This window comes from Rhipicephalus sanguineus, chromosome 1, assembly GCF_013339695.2.
Source record: "Rhipicephalus sanguineus isolate Rsan-2018 chromosome 1, BIME_Rsan_1.4, whole genome shotgun sequence".
Lineage (NCBI taxonomy): Eukaryota > Metazoa > Arthropoda > Arachnida > Ixodida > Ixodidae > Rhipicephalus > Rhipicephalus sanguineus.
Genome location: NC_051176.1, coordinates 60,412,215 through 60,438,353, shown reverse-complemented (window position 1 = coordinate 60,438,353; position 26,139 = coordinate 60,412,215). Strand labels below are relative to the sequence as shown.

The following is a 26,139-nucleotide window of genomic DNA, read 5'->3' as shown; positions in this document are numbered from 1 at the left end:
GGCTGCGAAAACAAACGCAAGAAATACGCGCGCGCTTCTGACTCACGCGATACAGGCGTATCGGTTTTCGAAACCCCGAACGCATGGCTGCAGACGTGACGCGCGTGGCTGGGCGAAGCAGTACGCTTTTTCAAAACTGGAGACGGTATCAGTCGAGGCAGCGTATAGGACGGATGTGTCGTCAACTCGGCCATTTTGCTGTTTTCTCGCGGGCACAGGAAAGGGACGTGCGCTGCAGGAAGCGACCTCCGGCTGAAACGTCGAGTGAAGAAAGAGGCTCGTTGAGGCAGGTGCCACACTGACAGCCATGGACAAGCGACAATGTGTACTACCCAGCAGCGACGAAGAGTGAGTGTTATTGAGAAGCGATGCTTTGGGCTGCTTACAGAAACAGCATTTCGTCTTTCTTTGGCCGCTCAGCCTTCGTGCCAAATGCCGATATAACCGATGCCTCGCAACCATCGCATTTAGCTTGAGGCATCCGGCATCTTTTCTTGAGCCGTCTGATTGCATGGCACAGCATGTGAATGAAGAGGTTCTAAAGTTGTAATGAACGAAAACGACTTTCTTTTTTTACAAGGGTAGGAATACTACAGAGAGCGAAGGAAGCGCAAAAACAAACCGACCGAGGGCATGTCGTGTGAATTCCCTCTGTCCCTGTGTTTTTGACGCTGTGCTTGCAGTAAGCCTTTATTGCTGTCGCTGGGTCTCAGCGTGCTGAAAATTTGTATTACTGTTATTTGCGAAAACCTTGGTGATGTGTTTTATGCAAATATCGGTTGTCATTGGGGCCCAGAGTGGCGCTTCTGCGGAGGAAGATGAGACGCGCAACGGAGGGAAAATTTCTGACCTAAGAGCAGGCGAGCCCTTTCTCTGGTTCTAAAGCTATTGCGTTTCTTACCCGTTTCCCAGGAGCAAGTTGTGCTACATCGGCTCCCCTAGTGACGGATAATTAAGTGTGTGACCTTTTTCATATCGTGTCTCTGACCGATAATTCGCGGACAGACACGTTGTATCAAATGGCTGTTTGTTCGCAATTACAGGCCGCTTCAGCCACTAATGTATAAACATTGAAACAAAGCTACATAAAGAACAAGATGCTTAGAGAACTCTAATTATTTTTGCTCTATTTCCAAACATTCTTGCCACGATTTCATACTACTTTTAAGCATTATGTATGACAACGCTTCTTGCACGGCACTTTGCTTTTTTTTCCTTTCAACAAGAAAAAAACTTTTTTTTTTTTTTGAGGCAGCTTCCAACGTCGCGAAGACCGGCTAAACAGCAGATCTAGTGGCATCATATTGCTATTTCATTGCTTGACTTTGCTCTATAGTAGTCTTGCCACCATCTTCACTGTTGAACCAGTCTTCGCGAAGTTAAGTCAGTGAATCTGCTTCTAGTTATAGATTCATAACGTTTTGCGGATCGGAGGTGAGTAGTGGAGCTTGCCCAATTTCTGCGGCAGCTAGGAGCTGCGTCACACTCCACAGGGATTAACCTCGACCGTAAACAGCTCTGCTGCTAAGAAAATACTGGGGGAACTTATCTCGTGGAGTCATTGCACTCGGCCAAGCCGCGATGATAGCCCGGCTCTCCACTAGAGTTGCCTTGATTGATAAAGCATACTTATCACGCAGATATCGGCCAGCAGCGATTAGAAATAGATGGTATATTTGGGGGGTATTGCGATTACGTCCTGGTGTGGTTCGATACGACTAGACGGGGATAAAATGTTCAGACCTAGACTGATAACGTATTGGAACTGGGCCTAATTTTCTGAAGTGCACTCGTGTTACCTCAGCAACCGCGGTGTCGTTGTAGTATAGGTAATCTAAAAGGATTCACGAGCCATTTTCTCGCCACCAAAAAAACAAAAAACAAAAAAAAAATAAAAAACACGTTCGACGCAGCGACATAGCTTGCTGAAAGGATGCTTGACATCCGTCACCATGGCTGGCAATGGATCTGACAATGCACCTACATTTATGTGCCCGCGAGGGTGGAGGAGTGGCTGAAGCCTCCGATGTATTTGCTCAATGGTATGCGAAGGTTCCGGGTTCAGTTGCCATTCGCGGCGCGTTGCTATCTTCTTTATTTTTGTTCTGGTTCCTGTAGGACCTGTAAAACAAAAATAAGGAAAGCTGTCCGTGTTTATCCACAGCTGTTATTCAGTTTTCATATTGACAATGTTGCTTTTATTATAAGCGACAGTGCTGTTTATGCTGTATCACCAGCCGTTGCTCTCTTGAAGTAGCCATTACGTATACGTCGATGAGAATAATAATTGTTGAGGTTGTGCGTCCCAAAACTATATAATTGCGTGGGACGCCGTAGTGGAGAGTTCCGGAAATTTCGACCACGTGGGGTTCTTTAACGTGCACATAAATCCAAGTACACAGGCCTCTAGGATTTCGCCTCCATTGAAATGCGCCCGCCGCGGTCGTGATGAAAACATTGATGAATATGTTTGCATTCGAATCGTTGTTTGCATATTGCGGTAAAGTTGGCTTCCGCAGAGATTACAGTCCCGTCTCCCAAAGTTTGACATAAAAGTAGGCTATCACATATGAATGGTGAGTTGCAGTAATGAGTAATTTAACTATGATTAACTTGATAGCTTTTCAATTCATTGCTAATTAATTTTGAATAGTGCTCTCACGGCACTTGCAGCCTTGTAAAGGCGGCAACTAACGAAGAGTTGTGAAATTAAATATACGGCAGATCCCACGCACTGTGGGAATCGATGTAATGCGAAGAAGCCGGCAGAGAGCTGCTACATCGCCTTGTTTGTCTTGGAGACAAGTGAAGTCAATCATGCCATGGAATTATAGTTCACTATATATCGCATGTTTGACATACATGCATGCATCTACAATCCGGTATATGCCATGCTAATGAAATGTATATTCTGGAATATACAATGCATGACCTGTCATTTATGTTCATGACGCACTAGTGTCATGCCATGCCAATTTTGGTGTATATCCTGTTCACATAACGGCCGGAAGCGCACCATGACAGTGTCGTGTAGATCATGTCGTACATGACATGCATGTCATGATATTTATGTTACCACCTCTCATTTATGTTCGCCATACAATCTCGTCGCGCAATACCAATTTTGGTGTAAACCAAGCGAGCCAAATGGCCGCGAGGGCACCATGAGCGTAGCATGTAAATCATGTCGTACATGACTTGCCTGTCATGATTTTCAAGTTTCCACCTCTCATTTACGTTCATCATACAGTCGCGTCGCGCAATACCAATTTTGGTGCATATCACGCGATCGAAACGGCAACGATCGGACAATGAGCGTGACATGTAAATCATGTCGTACATGACTTGCATGTCATGATTTTCACGTTACCACCTCTGATTTACGTTCATCTCACAGTCTCGTCGCGCGATACCAATTTTGGTGTATATCAAGCATGCGAAATGGCCGCGAGGTCACCATGAGCGTGGCATGTAAATCATGTCGTACATGACTTGCATGTCATGATTTTCACGTTACCACCTCTGATTTACGTTCATCTCACAGTCTCGTCGCGCGATACCAATTTTGGTGTATATCAAGCATGCGAAATGGCCGCGAGGTCACCATGAGCGTGGCATGTAAATCATGTCGTACATGACTTGCATGTCACGATGTTCACGTTGCCACTTCTGATTTACGTTCATCATACAGTCTCGTTGCGCAATACCAATTTTGGTGTATATCAAGCGAGCGAAACGGCAATGATCGGACAATGAGCGTGGCATGTAAATCATTTCGTACATGACTTGCATGTCATTATTTTCACGTAATCACTTCTAATTTAAGTTCATCAAACAGTCTCGTCGGGTAATACCAATTTTGGTGCATATCAAGCGAGCGAAATGGCCGCGAGGGCACCATGAGCGTGGCATGTAAGTCATGTCGTACATGACTTACATGTCATGATTGTCATGTTGCCATCTGTTAGTTATGTGCGTCATACAGAAATGTCTCATCATACCACTTTTGATATGTATCTATTCATTTAAACGGCCACCATGAGCGTAGCATGTAAATCATGTCGTACATGACTTGCATGTCATGATTTTCGTGTTACCATGTGTCAGTTATGTTCGTCGTACAGAAATGTCTCATCATACCAGTCTTCGTATGTGTCCATTCATTTAAACAGTCACCAGCGCCCCGAGACCATATAATGTGAATCATGCTGTACATGACATGCTTGTCATGGTTTGCACATTAGGACCTGTCGCTTGTGTTCGTCATACACTGTTGTCACGCCATACCAATTTCGGTATATATATAATTAACGAAACGGCCGCAAGAGCCCCAAGACCGTAGCATGTAAATCATGCTGTTCATGACATGCATATCATGATATTCATGTTATGACCTGGCACTTATGTTCGTAATACGGTCATGTTATGTCATACCAATTTTGGTATATATCCCATTAACGAAACGGCCAGGAGAGCTCAAAGTCGTAGGCGGCTAGATAGATAGATAGATAGATAGATAGATAGATAGATAGATAGATAGATAGATAGATAGATAGATAGATAGATAGATAGATAGATAGATAGACGGACGGACGGACGGACGGACGGACGGACGGACGGACGGACGGACAGACAGACAGACAGACAGACAGACAGACAGACAGACAGATAGACAGATAGATAGATAGATAGATAGATAGATAGATAGATAGATAGATAGATAGATAGATAGATAGATAGATAGATAGATAGATAGATAGATAGATAGAGGGATAGATACGCTCAAAGTCGCAGAAGTTCGCTAAGAAATGCTTCGCATTTAAAACAAAATGGAATCAGCTGGCGCAGGATCATTGGGAGAGGCTTTCGTCCAGCAGGGGACATAAGATAGGATGATTATGATGATGATGATGATGATTCGTGTTACCGATATTAATATGTCATCGTTCCACACATACAGAGCCCATAGAATCGCATAAATGATCTGACCGTTTTTCAATGGAAACGTAAAGCTATTTAGCAGTCAGTATCAACCTTGCAATGCCGTTTAAATTGTGATAGAGGAACAAGGAAATAAAAATCGCGAAATCTAGATGTAACACGAAATTCTTGAGTGCTTCAGTGCTTTATTTTTGCCATAGCGTTCTAGTTTATATTGTCCGTAGGAGAAAAGGAGTGGCCGGCGACTCCGCGTGGAGCGAAGGTCTCCTGACGTGCATTCAATAATACAAAAAAGAATATTCGCGCTGGTATTAGTCGAAACCGAAATCTCCATAGAATGAGTGTGTTGCTCTACTATTTCTGTCAAAAACGCATGTTTCGACAGAAAAAGAACCTTCCCTATATTCGTTCGTCCTCTGGGATAATCCAAAAAAGTCAGAACTTTGGGAGAAGATGGGAGCTTAAAGGGATGAAAAATTCTGCGTTGAAGAATTTTTGATAAGATCTGGAGTAGTCTACGATTTTTTCAGAAGCTAGCAAGCCGAACTTTGACAGGGTGAGCACAATCTTGGTGACTGTAATATGAACCAAGTTGATGTCTCAATTTGTGTGGCCCTTTCGCGCTCATTTTCTTCTGCGATACTCTTTTGAGCCTATAAACTCGTATTTCTAGAAAGTAGACTTTTAAAGGCTCTTTTTTCTTTGTTAGACGCAATTATTAGTTCTCGTTATTATTATTTCTAGAAAAGAGCGATAAAATCATTGCTGTGTGCAGAGTGTGATTGTCTTCACTCTCTTTTTCTTTTTAACTCGTACGTTTTGTTGCTGTTATATCTCGCGATGTTGCATATCGCCCCTATGTAACACCCTGAAACAGAGGGCTTTTAGGTTATGCTGAAATAAACAAATAAAGGTTCTTAGACATCGGCGTAGAATGTGGCGTCTCTTTCTGCGCATCATCGTTTACTTTGTGGACCAGGATTCACGTCTTCAGTCACGTAGTCTTCACCGCTACTTGTATACGTTGGCACTCTCATTGCTTTCTATCAACTCAAAAGCCGTCAGCGATTTAAGCAGGTCTCGTACACCCCTCCGTAAATACTCAGCGCAATAATGGCAACATTTACGCGATGTTTACAGTCTATATTTTACAACATCCACCAAACGCAATCGTTGGCATGTTTTCTCTTCATTTTATGCCAGGCTAGCAAGCGAGATCAGAGAAGTCAATGGAAAACCTTCATTTTATCAAAACTGTGCAACTACAAAACGGCTATCACGGTGCGTCAATAGACAGCTTTGAGAGATCTCGTCTCACCGCAGCATATGCAAAATAAGGAACGTGTAAGACCGTCGCAGTCTCACACGCACGATCCTATTTACGATAAGACACGATAAGCCTCCGCTTAGCCACGAACGGGCTAGCGGAGCGAGACCCACGTGTGGTGTGTCGGCGCGTGCGTCGACTCCCCGCATATTCCAAGATGACTGCCTCCAGTGCCTTCCATTAGAGTGTACTAGAACAGGGGAGTGCTCGGAACGAGATTCGAAAAGTGAAGCCCAAACAGGGTCAATCCGCTTGCAGCGCTGCGATCGGTAGTGTGTAATCTGTCATCGTTTAAGAGTTGCGCGTGGCTCCGCCAAAGTGGTGCAGGGGTAGAATGCCCGCTTCCCACTCAAAAGGTCCGGGTTCGAATCGCAGCTGTAGGTGGTGGGTTTTTATTCTTAGTGTCACCTTTTATAGCTATATTGATTTTCTCTTGCTTCTTAAAACTAGCTTCAGTTGCTACGTGTTAGGTTCAAAAAGTAATGCAAAATGTGAAGTAAAATAAATGAAATTTGACAGTGAGCGCAGTGATTTGCAGCGCCACCGCCCGGTATTGAACAAAAACGCAAATTATAGCCTCCGAGATTTTCGCGAATACGAGACTCCGAATCAGAATCAGAAATGGTTTTATTTAGTCATCGAATCAATTACAACATTTGTGTATACAGAAGGAGGTCCCATAGTCAGAGACTGTATCGGGACCTCCTACAGTAGTGAATGTAGAAAAAATTAATTGATGCAGTTAACAGTGGTAGAGAAAACAGGTAATCAAATACATCGCAGGTAAAAAAGAAAAGAAGGTCTACTTAAGAAAAACAATAGCAGAAAGCATGAACGAAAACCGAAATTAGACAACATAAAAAATAGAGGTAATTCAACTCTCCTAAACAGTTTTCAGATAATTACATGGTGAAAGATAGTAAAAAATAAACGACGGAAAAGAAAGCTAAACAGTGACATCTGATAGCAATGTAAGATGATGATGCGATGCTACGTTAACATTAGGTTGTGAGAAAGCATGAAAGGGAACGGGGGTAATAGAAGTGACCAAAACTATCCAGATTATGGAATGGATGTGAGGAAAGTCTTCATATCTTTTTTGAATATGCCGATTGATTGCGAGGCTTTCATTCCTGAAGGTATAATATTCCAGAGATAGATTCCAGTGAAGTGGGGTGTTTGTTTGCCATAGTTAGTATGAACTATGAAGTATGAAGTATGCCATAGTTAGTAGTAGTTAGTAGTAAGATAAAATTGATTGCAAACCTTGTCAAGTTTGTATTCTCTAGACTTGATGGAGGGATTATAAACAAAGGAAGCTGATTTTTCATTTGCTTGAAAACTAGTATTCCTAGATTATATTTGAAAGTGTTCTCGATTGTTAGGATGTTGCTGGCATGCAGAAGTGCTTTAGCATCACTGCGATGACTGTGGGTAAGTATTCTAATAGAGTGATTTTGCATAGTTTGAAGGGAGACGAGATGACTGCTGTAAGTATTGCCCCAAGATGTGATGCAGTAATTAATATGAGAATGAATGAAAGCGTAGTACAATGAAAGCAATGTAGGTTTGGAAAATATGTCGCGAGATTTAAATAAACACGTATGCCGTAAGCCATTTTTTTTCGCAGGTATGCAACATGCGAATGAGATTTCAAGTGACGGTCCAGTTTAATTCCCAAGAAGGTCGCCTCATCGTCTGCTTCAATTGCGAATTGATTTAGAAATATTGGCGGGATATAAACTCGAAACAAGATTTCACATTTTACATTACTTTTTGTAGCAATACGTAGCGACACAAGCTAGTTTTGAGAAACCAAGTAAAAAAACCAACGCATCTATAAAAGGTGACACTAAGAATAAAAACCCACCATCTACAGCTGCGATTCGAACCCGGGCCTTTTCACTGCGAAGCGGGCATTCTACCCCTGCACCACTTTCGCGGAGCCTCGCGCAACTCACCGATCGCAGCGCCGCAGGTGGATTGACCCTGTTTGGGCTTCGCTTTCTGTATATTGGTGCTGCGGCCGTTCCGAGCACTCCCCTGTTCTAGTACACTCTACTTTCATGCTTCCCACGTGCCCGGCGGCTTCACGTTCGTCTGCGCTGCGCAAGCCGCGAAAGCGCTTTCGCGAAGACGAACTTTGTGCTTACTTCGAGTGGCCCAATTAAGGAAGTGACGCGATGCAAACAAGACGACACAGCTGACGAAAACATGGTTGGCATCCAGACGGATTGAAGTGGATCTGGAATGCAACCTCGCTGACTACCGCTTGGCCATTTTGGTCCCACTGTAGCAATGGAATCACGAAGGAGGTTCAGGACAGGGCCCGTTGTACTAGAAATAAACTTCACCAATGCCGCAGTTTTGATACGTTCGTAACCGATTTCGAAGAGAGCTAAATGCGCACGGAAAGAAAAAAGTCGAAGAAAGAATTAGAAAAATAAAGAGAAACAAAGACGGCCACCCAGCTCCACACTTCCTTCAGGCTTGGCACTGGTGCTAAGCTGCCTTATTTTTTTTTTTTTCGTCCATGTTTTGCTTGAACTTTATAGTAGAGGTGTGCACGGGCTCCGGGTTAGCCCGAAAGCCCGAGCCCGACCCGGCCCGCGGGCCGGGCTCGGGCGGGCCGACGTATTTTCACCTCGGGCCCGGGCCGCGCTCGGGCTACTTGGAGTTTTATCGGGCCGGGCTCGGGCCTGGCTCAAAGCCCGACTCAAGCCCGAAATATAGAGAATGAGCGGGAATTGTTTTCCAGCATGCATACAGCGCCTTTTCCGCGACCGCCCTTTACCGCTTTTCCTTTCCATTCGCTACTTTAAACAAAAGGGGAGCAGGTAAAGCACTGCCTCTGTTGCACTCCGACAAACAGAGAAGTAACACCACTTGAGCTAGTGACGGTGCTACGCGACTGTTCGCGTTAGATTTAAGGCCAAATCCCATATGAGTGAAAATGCACGCGACAGCGACGAGCGACCCGACGTAGATCGCCTTCGTGCAAGCTGACGCTTGCATGGGCGTACCCCATACACGTGACGGCTTTGGCGAGCGAACTTCATTGTTGCTGGCATGAGGCCGTCTACTTGTAATCTGTAATCTGTGTAATAGAGACTGTTCGTCGTGTCTCGTTTTGTCATATTTAATATGCTCAATAAAATGCCAAACTGCCGGAAAATGATGTTTCGTTTTCGCAGCGAACCTTCAAAAAGCCGGGCCGGGCCGGGCCGGGCCCGGGATTGTGTTTTCGTACGTCGGACCGGGCCGGGTGGGCTCGTAGCCCTTTGCCGTCGGGCTCGGGCGGGCCTTCGACAAAGTGAGCGGGCCCGGGCCGGGCTCGGGCTCGGAAATACGGCCCGTGCACAGCTCTACTTTATAGTTCTCGTCGAAATAGGATTACCAACGTGCCCAAACTGCCGCATCGGAGAACTCTAGTATGATTTCCCCTGCGACTTCTTTTCTCACTTTTAACAGCGGAGCTGTTTAAGCTTTTCATTCGGCCGTTTCGCGTGACCAGAAAACTAAGCTGCGCCTAGCGCGTGCAGCGCAGTAACTCGGCCGGTGCGCGCTCTCTTCGTCCTCTTCTTCAGCCTGTAGGATCTACTATAACTAAAGACAGTTTCTTGTTGGCGACGTACATACGAGAAATCAGGATAGGTATAGTACATTCTCCTGTATCGCCTGGTAATTTGGCGGATTATTAAGGCCTGTGGCCAGCACAACCATTGAGGTTGGCACGATGAATGTGCAATGCAAGCGTTTCTTCAGCGCGTGTGCTTTCTGACGAAAACGAAAGAGAAGCACAGAATAGATAAGTGGAAGAGAAAGGAGAAAAAGAAAGAGAGAGGGAAACAATGCAATTTAGGCCTGTTGGTTTGCCATCAGAATGCACAGAGGAACGCGATTGAGACACGGGCAGAAGGGAGACGCGATTAGACGTAGGGAACCCGAGCTCAAGTTCGGGCGCGACGCTCGCACGGCTGAACTATGCGTTACTTGGGGCAGACGCTGCCCGCGAAGGTGGTTTGTCGCCGGATTTGCCAGCGGCGGCGGCAAGGACACGTGCGCGCACGCGCTCCTCATTCGGCCCAGAGCACTGCTAGTCAGCAATAGTACACTGTGACGCACCACAGATGAAATCCGAGAGCTCTGCGCGTGCGCGGATGCGGGGGCGGCAGTGTTGTGGCCGTGGATGCCCTCAGTTGCGACAAGAGCAGTGGCGCCGCTCGACGTTGCTTTGGAAGCCTATACGAAGCGCAAGCTTACAACAGCTTTACTTCAAAATTGCGTGACCTTTTATACACATGATACCAACGCATTACGCATGTTCCTAGAGTTCACATTCATGTGTACACTAACACTCAAAAGTGCTATCTCTTTCAGAGATAAGGCAATGGACGGCTCGCTGATGCATTTGTCTTTTCATTTGTGCTCCTTGCTATTACAGTGCACTGATTCGCAATTCCTGCAGTGGATTGCGTTTCGTGTGTCTAATCGTGTCTCCCTTCTGTCCGTACCTCAATCGCGCAACCCTGTGCTTTGTAAGAGAGCAGGAAACAGACAGAAACAGAGAGAGAGAACCGTGCTAATTATTACCACGTTAATTAGTATCATGTTAACTAATACCGTTCAAATGACCACGCTGATTAAGATCATGTTAAAGCACTGGTAATAAAGACCATGCTAATTAGGACCTTGGTGATTCTGACCTTTGTAATTAAGACGTGCTAATTAACACGATACTAATTAGAATCATTCTAATTAAGACCTTGTTAATAATCTAGGTCGGCCACTGTTAGTCCACCCTTGCACCACTACTGCAAGCTGCCCACATTTTTACTAGCCGTTCCAGTTGAAAAACACTTGCCTTTAGTCTACTTTAACCCTTTGTAGGAGAGTGGTACAAATTTGTTCCACTTTTTCCCTGCGCTTCAAACACTCACATTGGTGCCGCTCTTACTGATGGCCCATCTACCGAGTTTTTACTTCGCTACGACATGTGGCGCGATAGCAAAGTGGATTTCGCGCGTGCCTCGACTACTGCTCGCTATCAGCTGTAGTCGCCTAAATGAGCCCCTTGAAAACATTGCTTCGACATGCCTGTGAAGTGTCCCATTTTACCCGTTTACTAAACAGAGCCTAGTGACTCACTTGCAACACAGAAAGAGATTTTTGCTGGGCTTATTATTGAGTTTTCTTCAACGAAGCATTCTCTGGCTTGATTTTGGCTGGTGGTGTTAGCCCTAATAAGACAGCTGATGCACCAGTACAGTTGACACATGCAGTGGTTTCACTTTTTATTTTAGCGCAGGTTTTGTTTCCAAAAGCGTCGTCAATCGCAGTCCGCTTTAAGTGCAGCGAATTACTGCAGTCGCGGTGGTTGTCCTGTCGTTGGCTGTCCTGGCGAAGGCTACCTGTCGCAGGTCGCCTTCGCGTGTGCTAGCCGTAATTGCACAGCAGCTATCTGCACAGCCAATACCAAGTTCCGCTGCGCATGGAATGCTTGAAACAATTCTAAAAGTAAACAGCCCCCTTAAGTTTGTAAATAATGTTCCTGCTCAATTTTTTTTTTCATTTGATACCACCTGAGGACAGCGGTACACATGTGTACCACTTTTCATGCCCTGCTATAGAGACAATGGTACATATATGTACTTTTTTCTCAGAATCTATTCTGCCGACTTTCTTGAACATAGTGTCAAACATTTTCTCAAGCCATTCTAAATGTTGTTCTGCAGATTTTAAGGGGAAAAAATTACTTTGATGATAGTTCCTCACAAAGGGTTAAAGTTTGCGTTTATTCAACCCATCTAGATCTTATAATTGTAAGAATGGTGTGGCTGTGTCCTCCTTTCTGTATTTAGAAGATATAAAACGTGCCGCAAGCCGTTCTATTCTCACTAGTTTCTTCAGAAATAGTTTCTTATCAAGACTCCAGGCAATATTCGCATATTCAAGGGTCGGTCGTCTAAACGTTCCAAAAGCAACAAGTTTTGCATCCCGGATTGTGTCCTGCGGTTTTTTCTGAGTAAATATGACAACCGTAATACCCTAGTGCATACGTTATCAAAATATGTATGCCGCTTTAAGTTATACGCAATTGCGACACCGACGTGCCTAAGAACATCCACTGTCACCAAGGTGCGATTCGCAGTATAATAATCGAATAGAATTATCACTTGCTTTATAGAAATATTGGTAGTTGTTGACTTCGAGTTGTTGATTTTCATTCCCCAAGTTAGACACCAAAGGCTTGTGGGCAGCGGTACTAGCGCGTGCTAATTCGACAACCAGCAATGAGTTTGAGTTTTGCAGAACGTACGGTGCAATATCACTGACATATAAAATGTAACAATGTCCCAAGGGTTGAGCCCTAAGGTACTCCTGAGAATTGAGCGTGTTCATGTTCGTGTCCATCGAACAGCTAGGCGAGTGATATTACATGCCCAAAACAGCGTGTGACAAGGTATGTGTTCGTGTGTCACAGGGATCTTGACGCGGAGGTGAAGCCAGTCATCGTCGGAGTCACCCAACGCCAGCCGCGGAACAGCCGACTGCTTAGGCCGTAAGTGTGCAATATAATGCGTACGTTCCAAAGCGCCACCTGGCCATGCGGCGATAAGGCGAACTTGACACACGCACACGCACGTACACACACACACACACACACACACACACACACACACACACACACACACACACACACACACGCACGCACTCACACTCACTCACTCACTCACTCACTCACTCACACACACACGCACGCACGCACACACACACACTCACTCACTCACTCACTCACTCACTCACTCACTCACTCACACACACACACACACACACACACACACACACACACACACACACACACACACACACACACACACACACACACACACACACACTGATTTCCAATGTTTAATTACATTGTATTGATCAGCGTAGTCTTAATTAACATGATACTAATTAACATGGTCTTAGCACGGTCTTCTCTCTATTCGTGTGGTCAAGCACACATACACACAAAAAAAACACGCGCATATTAGTTCACTTGGCTTGGATCCAGTGATTAATAAGTAATGATGATGTCATGGAGTGCAGGCGCACGTAAAAAAAACGAAAACAAATTTGGTAGAACACCACGCGTTGTGGGAATCAATAGACCTTTTTCAAGCAATCCCAGAACGCCCCGCGGGCGCGCGGAGCACTATGGGAAAAGAGTGTATGTCAGGCGGGCCGGCTTTTCCGTCTGCCGCTGCTCGTTGGCTCCGTGGGAACATGAAACGAAAAGAACCCGTACAGCCGTGAGCGAAAGTATACGGACCACAGGAACGCGAGCCGAAATCACTGTCTACGCCGTCTAGTCGCGATCCGTCTGCTGTCTACGCATTGCTTTGACGGAATAGCTGTCGAGAACATTACTCTGACTAGAGTTTACTAGAACAGGGGAGTGCTCTATTTGTTTAGCCACTATGGCATTTAATGCCATAAGGGCTTGTTATTGAATCTACTTGTGACTGAACCACTGCTAACAGGTTTACTTTATTTCGCGTGTTGTTTTTGGTTTGTCCTATATGCACAGATATTTATTGAGTTAGTCACATTGTCATCTTGTCAGTGTAATATTGTACTCGAAAACCTTTATCTATTTTATTACACATCCTACTGATTTGTTCCTAATTGTTATTGCATAGAAGTTCTGTAACGTTATTAATTTTTTATTGCCCTGTATCAGTAATTTACGTTTGTTATTGTATTGTAAAAATTTTATGCCCTTGTATTCTGTACTCCATAACAGTAGAGCATCGTACGGGTGACAAGGCCCCAGTCAGGCAGCCAATGTCCTGTCTTTAGCCTTGCCATCCAAGACTCGTCACCTGCGAGCCAACACTCGAAAACACAACCGGCGTTTGTAGAATCAACACCTGTAGTTACTGTCAACGAATGGAGATAGACACTGATCGTTTGTTAACTATGGTGCGAGCGATGTGCACGCTGTCCAGTGAATGTATCTAATTTTACTAAATGCCGACTATTCATTCTAGCGTACTCTTGAAAAAGTCACAGTTTCGCCGCAAGCAATGAATGCGATAGCAAGTAATTAATGCTATACGAAGTGAGGCTCGCCAATGGATACTCTCAGTTTGAACAGCGCTCCTGTTGCAAAGACGGCCGAAGGAGCGAAGGAAACTAGCGTGCTTCAAGTGTCGAGCTGTGACACTTGATAGTTCGCGCTCATCTTCTGTATGTTCGTTTAGCTCGAGTGACTTTCGCACGGTCCGTAACATGAGCGCGGACATCACGGTGAGGGCTTGAAACATTACTCTTCCCCTCACCACGAGAAAACCGCGCGAGCAGACAGCGGAAGGGCAAGGTTATTCCTGCGCAAATATAAGAAGAAGCAAGCGAGATCGCCGACGACTTTTAAGTGCGCCCGTCACGCTCCTAGCGCCATCTCGCTGGTAATGAAGAAACGCTTATTATCGCCTGCCGTCTCTGAGTCCGTCCAGCGGTAAAGGGTGTGTATATAACGCTCGCCGTTAGCTGCGTGGAGGATCTGCGTTTCGTGGCGTAGTGGATAGCGCCACTCGCTGCGGAGCAAGAGGTCCCTGGTTCGATTCCGCGCTTCGGAAGCATTTTTCTGAATTAGTTTTCTTTGGGGCTTTTATAGATATATACATACTTAAACATATACGGTGCATGACGGCGGCGACGGCGACGGCAAAATCCAGCCGAGTCTGTCCATATAATTGCTATCGCAATAATATTAGAACCTCACCTTGTGCTCGTCGACAGTGTTTATGGACGCTGATTCCAACCTGTACTTAATAGGAAACCGAGTTGTATCTTTTTTGATATCAATAAATGCCGTAAGGCATACTGGTGCAAAAAGAAAAAAAGTGGCACTTCTGAGTCGCTCAGCTGGTACAACAGTGGAACAGGTGGAAATCGTAGAGAGGCCGTCGCAGCTAAAGGCTGAAGAAATTCGCGACTGAATTACGCGATAACATGTTACACCTTGCCAAACTTACTTTATCTTTATATGCTTATCTATAATAGGCTTGCTGCTTAAACTTTCTGGGGATATCGAAGAAAACCCAGGACCTAACAATAATGCTTTACTTGAACAGCTCTTACAGTCTCAGAAAGAACTGCTTGCGAAAGTGACGGAAATTAGAGATAGGCAAGCATCATCAGAGGCTTTCCTCTCGCAGGTTGACAGTAGACTGCAAGCTATTGAAAGAAAACTAGAGTCCTTGGACGATGTTCACAATCGCCTTTCGTTACTAGACTGCGCTATGAGTAAAATTGATAGTGAAATGTCGCTTTTGACCAAAAGAGTTGATGATATAGAGAACCGCTCAAGGCGTAATAACCTTATAAAGAGGAATAACTGAAGAAGACAAAGAAACAGATGAAGGTCTCATGCGCAAAGTAAATTATGACATTTTTGAGCAAATACTCAAAGTCCAATCAACCTCGATTGAACGTATCCACAGGATAGGTAAGAAGATAAACGAAAAAACAGGCCTGTTATTTTACGCTTTGTTGACTTCCGCGAAAAAATGAAGGTACTGAACAATTGCTCGAAGCTTAAAGGTACACAATTTATCGTCCAAGAGGACTTCTCCAAGAGAGGCAACAGTGCACGAAAAAACCTCTGGAATTCAGCTGTGGATGAAAAAAGGAAAGGTGCGAGAGTCAAGCTCATGTTTAATAAGATAAAAATTAATAACACCGTTTACGCTTGGAATGACGAAAATAATAGACGGTACGTGTGCTCGGGTCCTTCAACGAGCGAGGATGCGTGAATTCAACCGAATTACCTTGCCTGCTTTAAGATCATAAATCTTAATGCTCGAAGTATACTTAACAAATTAGATGTGTTAGAAAGCATTCTTCTGGAGCATGAACCAGATGTAGTTGGCATCACGGAAACTTGGCTCCGTAAGGACATATCTGACGCTGACGTCACTCCCTGCGGTTACACTCTTTTGAGAAAAGACAGATGTGGTGGAGGAGGGAGTGTAGCTTTTCTTGTAAAAAATTCAATTACGTTCACCATTATGCCGGACTCATGTGATATCGAGGCCCTATGGATTAAACTAAAACTTTCAAACCGTTCACTTTACGTCGGTGTATTTTATAGGCCTCCTAGCTCTACCGACAGCCCAATGGAAAAGCTTAGAACTGTTATGGAAGCAAATTTTTGTCACAAAGATAATATATGCCTTATTGCAACTCACCTGGAATCAATTGGGCAACGGTAGATACTGGCTCATCTGAACTTCGTTCCTGTGAAGAACTGCTTAACTTAGCCTACTCCTTTAATTTATCCCAGATTGTTTCGGAACCCACTAGGGTTTGCGCAGATACTTCATCAATCCTAGATCTTGTATTTATTTCTGAGAAAATGCTTCCCTACCTTACTAGTTGCTTGGTCGAGGATGGAATATCTGACCATAATATGGTTATCACATGTTTTAAACTTGATGCAAAGATCTCGGAGAACCATTTGCGAAAGATGATCCCGAATTTTAAAGCTGCTAATGATGTATGTATACTGGATCACCTTGCGTCGTCATTTGAAGATTTCTTTATTATGTACCGTTCTGGTGAGAGCGTAGACAAACTCTGGGATTATTTTTTCAACGTGGTTCAACACTGCATAAATTGCTATGTTCCACATCGTCTTAAGAACACTAGAAAAAGAAACCCATGGATAACCAGAGATATTATTCATTTAAAAAGAAGATTAAAGCGTAGATGTCAGGTCTCTACACAGGCTGGTAGCCCATATACCAACAGTATTATCAAGGATATGAGCCAGGAACTAATCAAAGACTTAAAAAATAAATTTTACAGCACTACCTTGGCATCCTTCCTCAGAAATGCTCCCAGTAAATTCTGGAAGTACATCAACTCCCCTCGAACTGTCGGTACGGACAACACTCTAGATGGAGCTCAGTCTCTTAACACATTTTTTACTACCGTTTTTACAAGAGATGATGGCTCCACACCTAAATTTGACGTAGTTTTCGACCAACCTCCTATGAATGACATTGAAATTAACGGACATGGGGTGTTAAATCTCTTGTTGAACATTGATTGCAAAAAGAGTCCTCGTCCCGATAACATTCCTAATGAGTTCTTGTATAGATATGCTGAGTGGGCCTCTAAATACCTCACAGTTATCTATCAGTCTTCAATTTATTGTTGCCTGCGTGCCATCTGCTTGGAAATGTGCGAAAATTGTGCCTATTCATAAAAGTGGTAATATGTTGGACGTTGGTAACTATAGACCTATTTCTCTAATTAGTACATGTTCCAAATTGCTTGAACACATTGTCTCCAAGCAATTATCTGTATATCTTGATGATTATAATATTCTAGATCGTTCTCAACATGGTTTCCGCAAGCAGCACTCGACAGTAACTCAGCTGGTTGAGTTAACTCATGATCTTGCATGTGCATTGAATGATCGCAAACAAGTAGACATAATATTCCTTGACTTCGCCAAAGCTTTTGGTAAAGTTTCTCACACCAAACTGCTCCTGAAGATTGACAAAATTTTCGGAAATCCGCTGATAACTAAGTGGTTTTCATCCTATCTCTCTAATAGAAAACAGTATGTTATGCTTGGAAACTATCGCTCTCATCCTTCAGCGGTACTTTCTGGAGTGCCCCAAGGTAGCGTATTGGGACCGCTGCTCTTTTTAATTTTCATTAATGATATGCCCACTACTATCACAGTACCCATTCGGTTGTTTCAGACGATTGTGTCCTATATAATAAAATAGAAAATCCCCATGACCAAACTCTTCTTGAATTAAACCTGCAAAATATTAAAAACCTGGTGCGACACTTGGCAAATGGTATTAAACACAAAAAAAACTGTTGTCATGTCGGTTACGAGAAAAAAGAAACCTATGCTTCATACATATTCCATTGGCAGCACCGTCTTAACAAGAGTGTCCGCGTATAAATACTTTGGTGTCACCATAACGTCCGACTCAAGATGGAATACTCATATTGATGACGTATGAACCAAATCACGGAATGCACTATGGCTCTTAAGAAGACGCATTTACAGCGCACCTCCTGAAATAAAAATTCTGGCATACAAAACATTAATCAGACCTATTTCAGAGTACGCAAAAATAATATGAGACCCATAGACGGTAACAAATAAATCTAAACTTGATAAAATTCAACGTCTCGCGTTAAGGTTTTTTATAACAAGTATCGGCGGCATGACTCCCCTTCAGAACTTAACAAAGTTGCCATCTACCCTCATTACAATCCAGGACTTCACTTGAAAGACTAAAGTTTCTCTTCCTTATTATTCATAATCTCATTACCATAAACAAAGCTGATTACTTTAACATCCAAAGAAACACTTATTTAAGGCACAGACACCGTATGTATACATTCCTCCACCTTCTGTCTTTATCGATTGTTTTAAATTTAGTTTTTTCCCTAAGGCCATTGATGAATGGAACAGACTCCCCGATACTGCAGTGCAAATATTGTCCTTAGGTGAATTTATGGAAGAAGTTAAGCCTATATTTTCTACTTATTTTTGATGCAGTGACCGCATGGATCAAGAGTCATTTGTTCTCAGAAGTGTTTCACCTGTAAGCCTGCTTATTTTTCAATTCCTTGCACGAAATGCAACATCATATAGGTTTAAACCTAGCACTTCTTCATAAATTATTCTGTACCTTTGTGTGCAACGCTTCTCTTTCATTATGAAGGCCGAGGATCAGCGGTTTTAGTATAGCTCACTTGTTCGAACATGTTTGAAACTTGTATAATATTATTGATTTATGTTGTTTCATCTGTAGAGCATGTTATTTTGTAAAGAAAGTAGCACTCTTGTATGTTCCTTTTTTTTTACTTATTCCACCCCTGTAATGACCCATTGTGGGTTGACAGTATCAATCAATCAATAAATAAATAAATAAATAAATAAATAAATAAATAAATAAATAAATAAATAAATCTGATAAGTGCTGGTACGGCGCAAGCGGAAAGCAGAAACGCGAGGCCCGCGCGCTCATCGCGGCTGCTGCTGCGGCGTACACACTTTTCCCATGAGCGTTTGCGCGCCCGTTGGTGGCGCTCGTCTGCTTGAAGAAGGTATATTTCATGCGAAGTAGTCAGCGAGTAGCAGTCTATGCCGGATGTATTGCTTTGAGTCAAAATGGTATAATAATAATTGTTGGGGTTTAACGTCCCAAAACCACGATATGATTATGAGGGACACCGTAGTGGAGGGCTCCGGAAATTTCGACCACCTGGGGTTCTTTAGCGTGCACCTAAATCCAAGCACACGAGCCTCTAGCATTTTCGCCTCCATCGAAAATGCGGCCTCCGCGGCCGGGATTTCTTGCTTTGCTTGAGTCATGCATTGCGAGGTGGATAGACGTCTTTGTGCAACGTGAGTAGTTGTGCGCACATTGTGGAATTAACCAGGCACGCCGAGTACACTGGCGTGTTAAGGGTAGCTCATGGTAAGGCGTAACGTCGGCACGCGCGTTTTAGCACAAACGTCAGTTTTTCGCCACGAATTGCACATTATGGTGCGATGATATGCATATCATAACTAGTGGTTGTAGGTGTGTTCGAGCAAAGCTTGACTATAGCTTGCGGAGTCGTAGGTCATGTTTGTTACATTGATATAAAAGCGGATAGCCAACAATGGAACAATTAGCGTTGTCCCGACATGACACTTGCATAGGGTCTTTTTCCGAAGCAGTTTGAAGCACGTGGCTCTGTGGTAGAATACTTGACTGGCATGATTTTTATCTTTGCCGCCATTGGCATATTTTACGCATCGACAACGCCGCCGACGCCGGTACCGCACTTTCTGTGACACGGGCTACTTCACGCTGTAGCGTTCAGATTTTCAAACTCTGATGATACAGACTGCGAATTACCTGTGGCGCATATCCGCATACCACGAGCCGCGGTATGCGGGTATGTGCCACACGTGACTTCTGGAAAGTAGTAGTAGTAGTACAAACTTTATTGAACCGAAGGGAATTAGGGCGAAGGTGGGTGGGTCCCCTAGTTCAGGGCCCCACTGGCCTTTGCGGCTCGCTGGGCCTGATTGAGTAGAGCTACTTGGCTCTCCCGATCATTGCTCGCAAGCCAGACCTCCCACTGCCTCTCGAATGGGTTTCTCCCCAATAAGGGCGAATTGATTTCGGGCGGCCTGAGTGTACACGTCCACGTTATGTGGGTGAGAGATGGCCGCTCCCTGCACCAAGGACATGTGTCCGGGTACTGCGTTGGGTGGATTTTGTTGAGAATTAACAGATTGGGGTACGTGTTAGTTTGTAACCGGCGCCAGTCCCTAGCCTGCCCGATATCGAGTTTGGGGTGTGGTGGGCTGAATTTTTGCCTTTCTTTCCTTTGTGCCTCCAGGATGTCGCGTGGGGTGACTGGAGGTTCGTCGAGAGTCTCGATCGGTGCCCGGACACTGATTCCGCGAGCTATACCGTCTGCCCTCTCGTTACCCTCTAGCCCCGCATGTGCAGGACACCGAATGATAGCGTGATACTGTTGCATGTGTGTTCCTAAGATTTTCGCAGTAATTTTTGATACAGCTCCGGTTGTGTACTGACGACATGCTGACTGCGAGTCCGAGATGACTAGGGCGTCTTGGGTCTTGTATTCGGCATCTCGTATGGCCAATGCTATTGCTGTTGACTCTGCCGTGCTAACTGAGGTGGTTCGTACGGTAGCTGTGATCGTGTTTTTTTTTGACTTATGGCTACAATAGTGTATTTGTCTTTGGCTATTCTGCAGGCGTCAGTGTAGTACACGTCCCGATTGTGACCAAACTGCTTTTGCAATGCCCTGGCCCTGGCCTCTCGCCTGCCTGCGTGATATTTTGCACTCATGTTTCTGGGAACGGGAGATGCCATTATGTGTTCTCTGACCTTATGGGGTAGAAGAAGTGTTTGTTCTCTGCAATGTTGCGGTCTCAAGGGATGCCCTAGTTTTTGTAGTAAGGCTCTGCCTTGCTCTTTTGAGTTGAGTCTTTCCCGCTGCGCGAGAATAACTGACGTTGCAAGCTCTTCAAATGTGTTATGAATCCCCAGGTCTTCAAGTTTTTCAATACTTGTATTGTGTGGGAGTCCTAGGGCTGTCTTGTATGCTGTGCGTATTAAAGCATTTACCTGGCAGGTCTCTCTGTTTGATATTTTTTGAAACGGAAGGCCGTAAGTTACGCGACTTATGACAAAAGCCTGCACTAGCCTGGTTGTTTCCTCTTCGGTGAAACCTTTCTTATTTCTGGTTACTCGGTAGATCATGCGCGCGACGCTTGTCGTGGTTTTCCTTAGGTTGGCTAAGGTGTGATCTACCTTGCCGTTTTCCTGGATCCACAGACCTAATATGCGCAGTGTTTTCACTTCTTTTATAGGCCAGCCGTTTAGGTGTAGCTCTATGTGTGGTCGTTGCTGCTTTCTCGAGTACGGGGCCCGGATACGTATAAATTCGGACTTGTGAGCATTCCATTCCTACGTCTTCGGTGAATTTCTCGACTTTAGAGATAGCTCTCTGTAGGGAATCCTGTTTGTTTCCGTATGAACCTTTATGTGCCCAGATCGTAATATCGTCCGCGTAAATCGCATACCCTAGGTCCCTTTCTTCTGCTAGCATTATCGCTAGCTTTCTCATTCCTATGTTGAAAAGTAGCGGCGAAAGAATTGAACCCTGGGGCGTTCCCCTGTTTGGCATGCTAAATGGTTGTGATCTAGTTGATCCCAGGCCCATGGTTGCCGTTCTATTGCTCAGGAAAGAGCGTATGTATTGATATACTCGCTCTCCACATTGAATATTCTGAAGTTCTTCTAGGATTAGGCTATGTGCTATTGTATCAAAGGCCTTCTTTATGTCTAGTGCTAGGACTATTTTGTCATCACTGCCGTTCGGGGGATTTAGTGCTTCTTTTTTTAAAAGGAGGAAAACGTCTTGTGCTGAGACATGTGGTCGGAATCCGAACATTGAATCAGGAAAAAGTCTGTGCTTTTCTATGTGGTTTGTTAATCGTGTTTGTATGACCTTCTCAAACAGCTTACCCATGCACGAAGTGAGTGAAATGGGGCGCAAGTTCTGAAGGTGTCTTGGTTTTCCAGGTTTCGGTATTAATATATTTGCCTCTTTCCACTCACACAGCTAACCAAATTTTTCAACGAACAGGTCTGGGTGGAGGGAGGTGCCGACTTCTGGAAAGTATTTCATGACTTAGGCGACAGGGAAGTCACGTTATTCATGTCATGACCTGTTAAGGAGACGACCACGAGAGCGCCGAGGCGTAGGCGGCTAGATAGATAGATAGATAGATAGATAGATAGATAGATAGATAGATAGATAGATAGATAGATAGATAGATAGATAGATAGATAGATAGATAGATAGATAGAATAGATAATAGGATAGATAGATAGATAGATAGATAGATAGATAGATAGATAGATAGATAGATAGATAGATAGATAGATAGATAGATAGATAGATAGATAGATAGATAGATGCGATCAAAGTGTCTTTTGGTTCGTTAAGAAATGTTTCGCATTTAAAAATACATTCATTCGACGTTTCGACCGGTTCCCTGTCGAAACGTCGAATAAATGTGTTTTGTTTGTGTGTTTTTACGTGCGGCTGCAATTCATATTGATGAAGCCAGCAGACAATAAAGCTAAGGCAGGTATAGGGGACATTATTTGTAGGTTTTAACAGTAGCGAAGTAATTATTACATAAATGAGGAGGAATTACAGTGGATGAAAAATCAACTTGCCGCTGGTAGGGACAGAACCTACAACCTTCGGATAACGCGTCCCATGCTCTACCACTTGAGCTACAAGGGCGGTCGTTTTCCCATCCACTTCACTGGGCATCTTTTTCTGTAATCCTGAGAGTGTTAGCCAGCGCCGCTCGCAGCCAAGCGACCGCCGCTGTAGCGCAATATCTTGAGCATCGGACGCGTTATTCGAAGGTTGTAGGTTCGGTCCCTACCAGCGGCAAGTTGATTTTTCATCCACTTCCTTCCCATTCAGGGCATAATTATTGCACTACCATTTAAACCTACAAATAATGTCGCCTATACCTATAGATACCATATATATATATATATATATATATATATATATATATATATATATATATATATATATATATATAGCAAAACGAAAACAGACTAATCGATATTCTGGTTGAATCACTGTCGATGACATGAAATTATGGCGTTCAACGACCCCGATAAGGCTGTGCGCTGACGGGGCCAGTTCTTCGATAAAACTGCACGGCAGGACGAGGCACAAAGAACTGTGTCAAAATCGTGTCAGTACTCCTTTAATGGGCATAATAACATGACGGAGCCTTCGGGGACGATAAACGAAAACACTCGAATAGTGCTTCAGGTTCAAGGAACTGCAACATGTGTTAAAACACTGGTAATTTCCTGGTACAACTGTTAGCACTAGTGCTACTGTTAGTTAAATCACTGGTAGTATTGATATAAATTAGTCACTGCAGTAAGTTTGGATATTGGTGGTACAACTTTATCTATTTTATTACAGGCTTGAAATTAGAGCCACCTTTGTAATTGTATTGCTGTTACCGTTGTTTGCATGGCGTGGCTTCCAGAGATTAACTATCCGACCTTCTGCGCCAAAGTGTCCGCCGCGCCGTCAGTTACGTACTATGATGGCGCTTGACGAAATAAAGACAGATGACGTTAAGGACAATATTTTTGCCACTTCTGTAGCTAGTTTATTATTATGGTGTCGTGAAGGTCATATAGGGAACAATTATGCTTTTTAAAATTTATTTTCGTTGTCAGACATTCTTATCAGTGCCTGAAAAGAAACCGCTCAGTTACTGCTTCACCAATGCTGCATCGTTTGTACTACGTGCTTCAGACAGGAAAGTAAGGTGTTTTCTGCCATGCCAATTTACAGAGAGCACAAGTGCTTTCTTTTTTTCTGTCGCCTTGTGCAGTTGCAGTATGGAAGGCAGCGACATCGAGGCCACACTAAGCCGCCGTCTACACGAGGCAGTGCTTACGGACGACGCGAGGGGCGTAGCGGCAGCTCTGTCGTCGGGTATCCTGACGGCCGACGACCCAAGCAAAGAAGGGGGCGGCTGCACCGCCATCTTGGAGGCCACGCGCCTAGACCGAGCTGCCGTGGCCTCGGTTCTGTTCGAATTCGGCTGCGACCCGTGCCTGGGCGACAACCGCGGTTGGACAGCGCTGCACGAGGTGTTCAGGAGCCCCGCCGTGGCCGCTCTCCTTTTCGAGCACGTGCCACCAACGTCGTGGAGGCGCGTGGCTGACTCCGTCTACGGCCTAACGCCGCTTCACTCATGCGTCAAGGCGGCTGTGTCCTCGAGCGCAGCACCTACAGTGCCACAGTTGGAGGTCATCCGTGAGGTCGCTTCGCGGTGCAAGGCGGACGCTGTCAGTCTGGATGGCGACACGTGCTTGCATTTGGCTGCTTCCGGGCGCCACGACCGACCACAAGTTGTCCGGCTGCTGCTGGAGGCAGCGCATATCCGCAACGTGCAGAATACACGCGGCGAGACGGCCTTGCACTTGGCCATCATCAAGGGCCATTACGAAACTGCTTCGCTGCTCATTCAGGCCACCACTGAACAGGACATAGCGACGGAGGAGCAAAATGGAGTGAAGGAGGATTCCTCCGCGAGCGAATCTGCAGATCCACCTGGACCGAGCGTGGAGGCTAGTGCAGCGAAAATGACGAGGGACACGCAGACAGCTGACGTGCTCGACCCGTCGCTGTGCGACCGCTTTGGTCAAACGGTGCTTCACTACTGCGCCTCACGCAACGCCGCCGACCTGCTCGAGTTGTTGCTGCAAAACTACGGAGTCCGTGATGTTCAAGACCTCCGGGGCGACACGGCCCTTCACGTGGCTGCACGCCGCGGCCACGATAAGTGCGTAGCGCTGCTGTTGGGCGCGGGCGCCGACGCGAGCCTTCGAAACGACGAAGGCATGACGCCTTTGGACATGGCCGTCGCTGCTGGCTTCGCGGATGCCACACGACTTTTGTACGAAAGCGCCACGGAACCCTTGCTTCGAAACGCGGACGCGCTCCGCCGGCACGATTCAGTGCGTCGTTGCACAGTCATCGGCAAAATGTTCCTGAGCGTTGGTTGAACTGAGGCGCCGGCTCTCGTTTCAGCTGTGTCAACCAGAGTGCACGAGGTGCCGGAAAGAAAATTCAAGGTGTACAGTACTTGAGCAGTGTTGCGAATGAGACCAAGTGTTTTGAGACGCATTTGCAGGGTGTGCAAAATTCACTTCTCAACGCAATACGCTAACATTAAGGAGGTCTTGATCATTGTTCCATAGACTGTTTTTCCCACTCAAGAGCATAGCTATTCACATTCACAATGGGTCTCTCATACGTATGCATGGCGATGTGGTGATTCGTCTGTTTCGCAAGATAACATAACATGTGTCAACGCACTACTTTTATTTAAATAAAAAATGTGTTTTCGAGGTGTGCTTTGATCCCTCACACTTATATGCTTACACCGTGTGTAAAGAGACTTGTGCACTCTCGACGCAAAAAAAGTGGCTTGACTGAGTGCTAAGACATCCGGCAGGGTGCGCTCATGAGATATGGAATATCAATAGGCCAGCGGTAAGCATGAGAAAGATTTGCTTACAATATTAGTTCTTGTGTTTCTTGTGTGTTTTGCGCTTCCAAGCACCATCATGCACCATTACCAACTCGCCCAAGTATCTGTTCTAAAGGCAGTGAGTTCGTGGGGAGGGACACAAGGCTCCAGTCCAAACTGGGGACCCTTCTCTAAACGATTTGTAATATTAGAA

The 26,139-nt window shown here is 44.9% G+C and overlaps 1 protein-coding gene across 1 annotated transcript; it reads left to right on the top strand.

Annotated features, from left to right (window-relative positions):
* The first annotated feature begins 171 nt into the window (after positions 1–171).
* Positions 172–25,809, top strand: LOC119391916 (ankyrin-3). The gene is made up of 3 exons (XM_037659567.2): positions 172–348; positions 12,753–12,830; positions 24,279–25,809. Exons 1-3 carry the CDS (start codon positions 308–310, stop codon positions 25,456–25,458), a joined length of 1,299 nt encoding a protein of 432 aa, XP_037515495.1. The 5' UTR covers positions 172–307; the 3' UTR covers positions 25,459–25,809.
* The last annotated feature ends 330 nt before the right edge of the window (positions 25,810–26,139 follow it).

Coding starts and splice junctions, on each gene's coding strand:
- LOC119391916 (XM_037659567.2), top strand. CDS start 308: ATGGACAAGCGACAATGTGTACTACCCAGCAGCGACGAAGA. Junction 349..12,752: donor CTACCCAGCAGCGACGAAGA/GTGAGTGTTATT, acceptor CGTGTGTCACAG/GGATCTTGACGCGGAGGTGA. Junction 12,831..24,278: donor AACAGCCGACTGCTTAGGCC/GTAAGTGTGCAA, acceptor CGCCTTGTGCAG/TTGCAGTATGGAAGGCAGCG.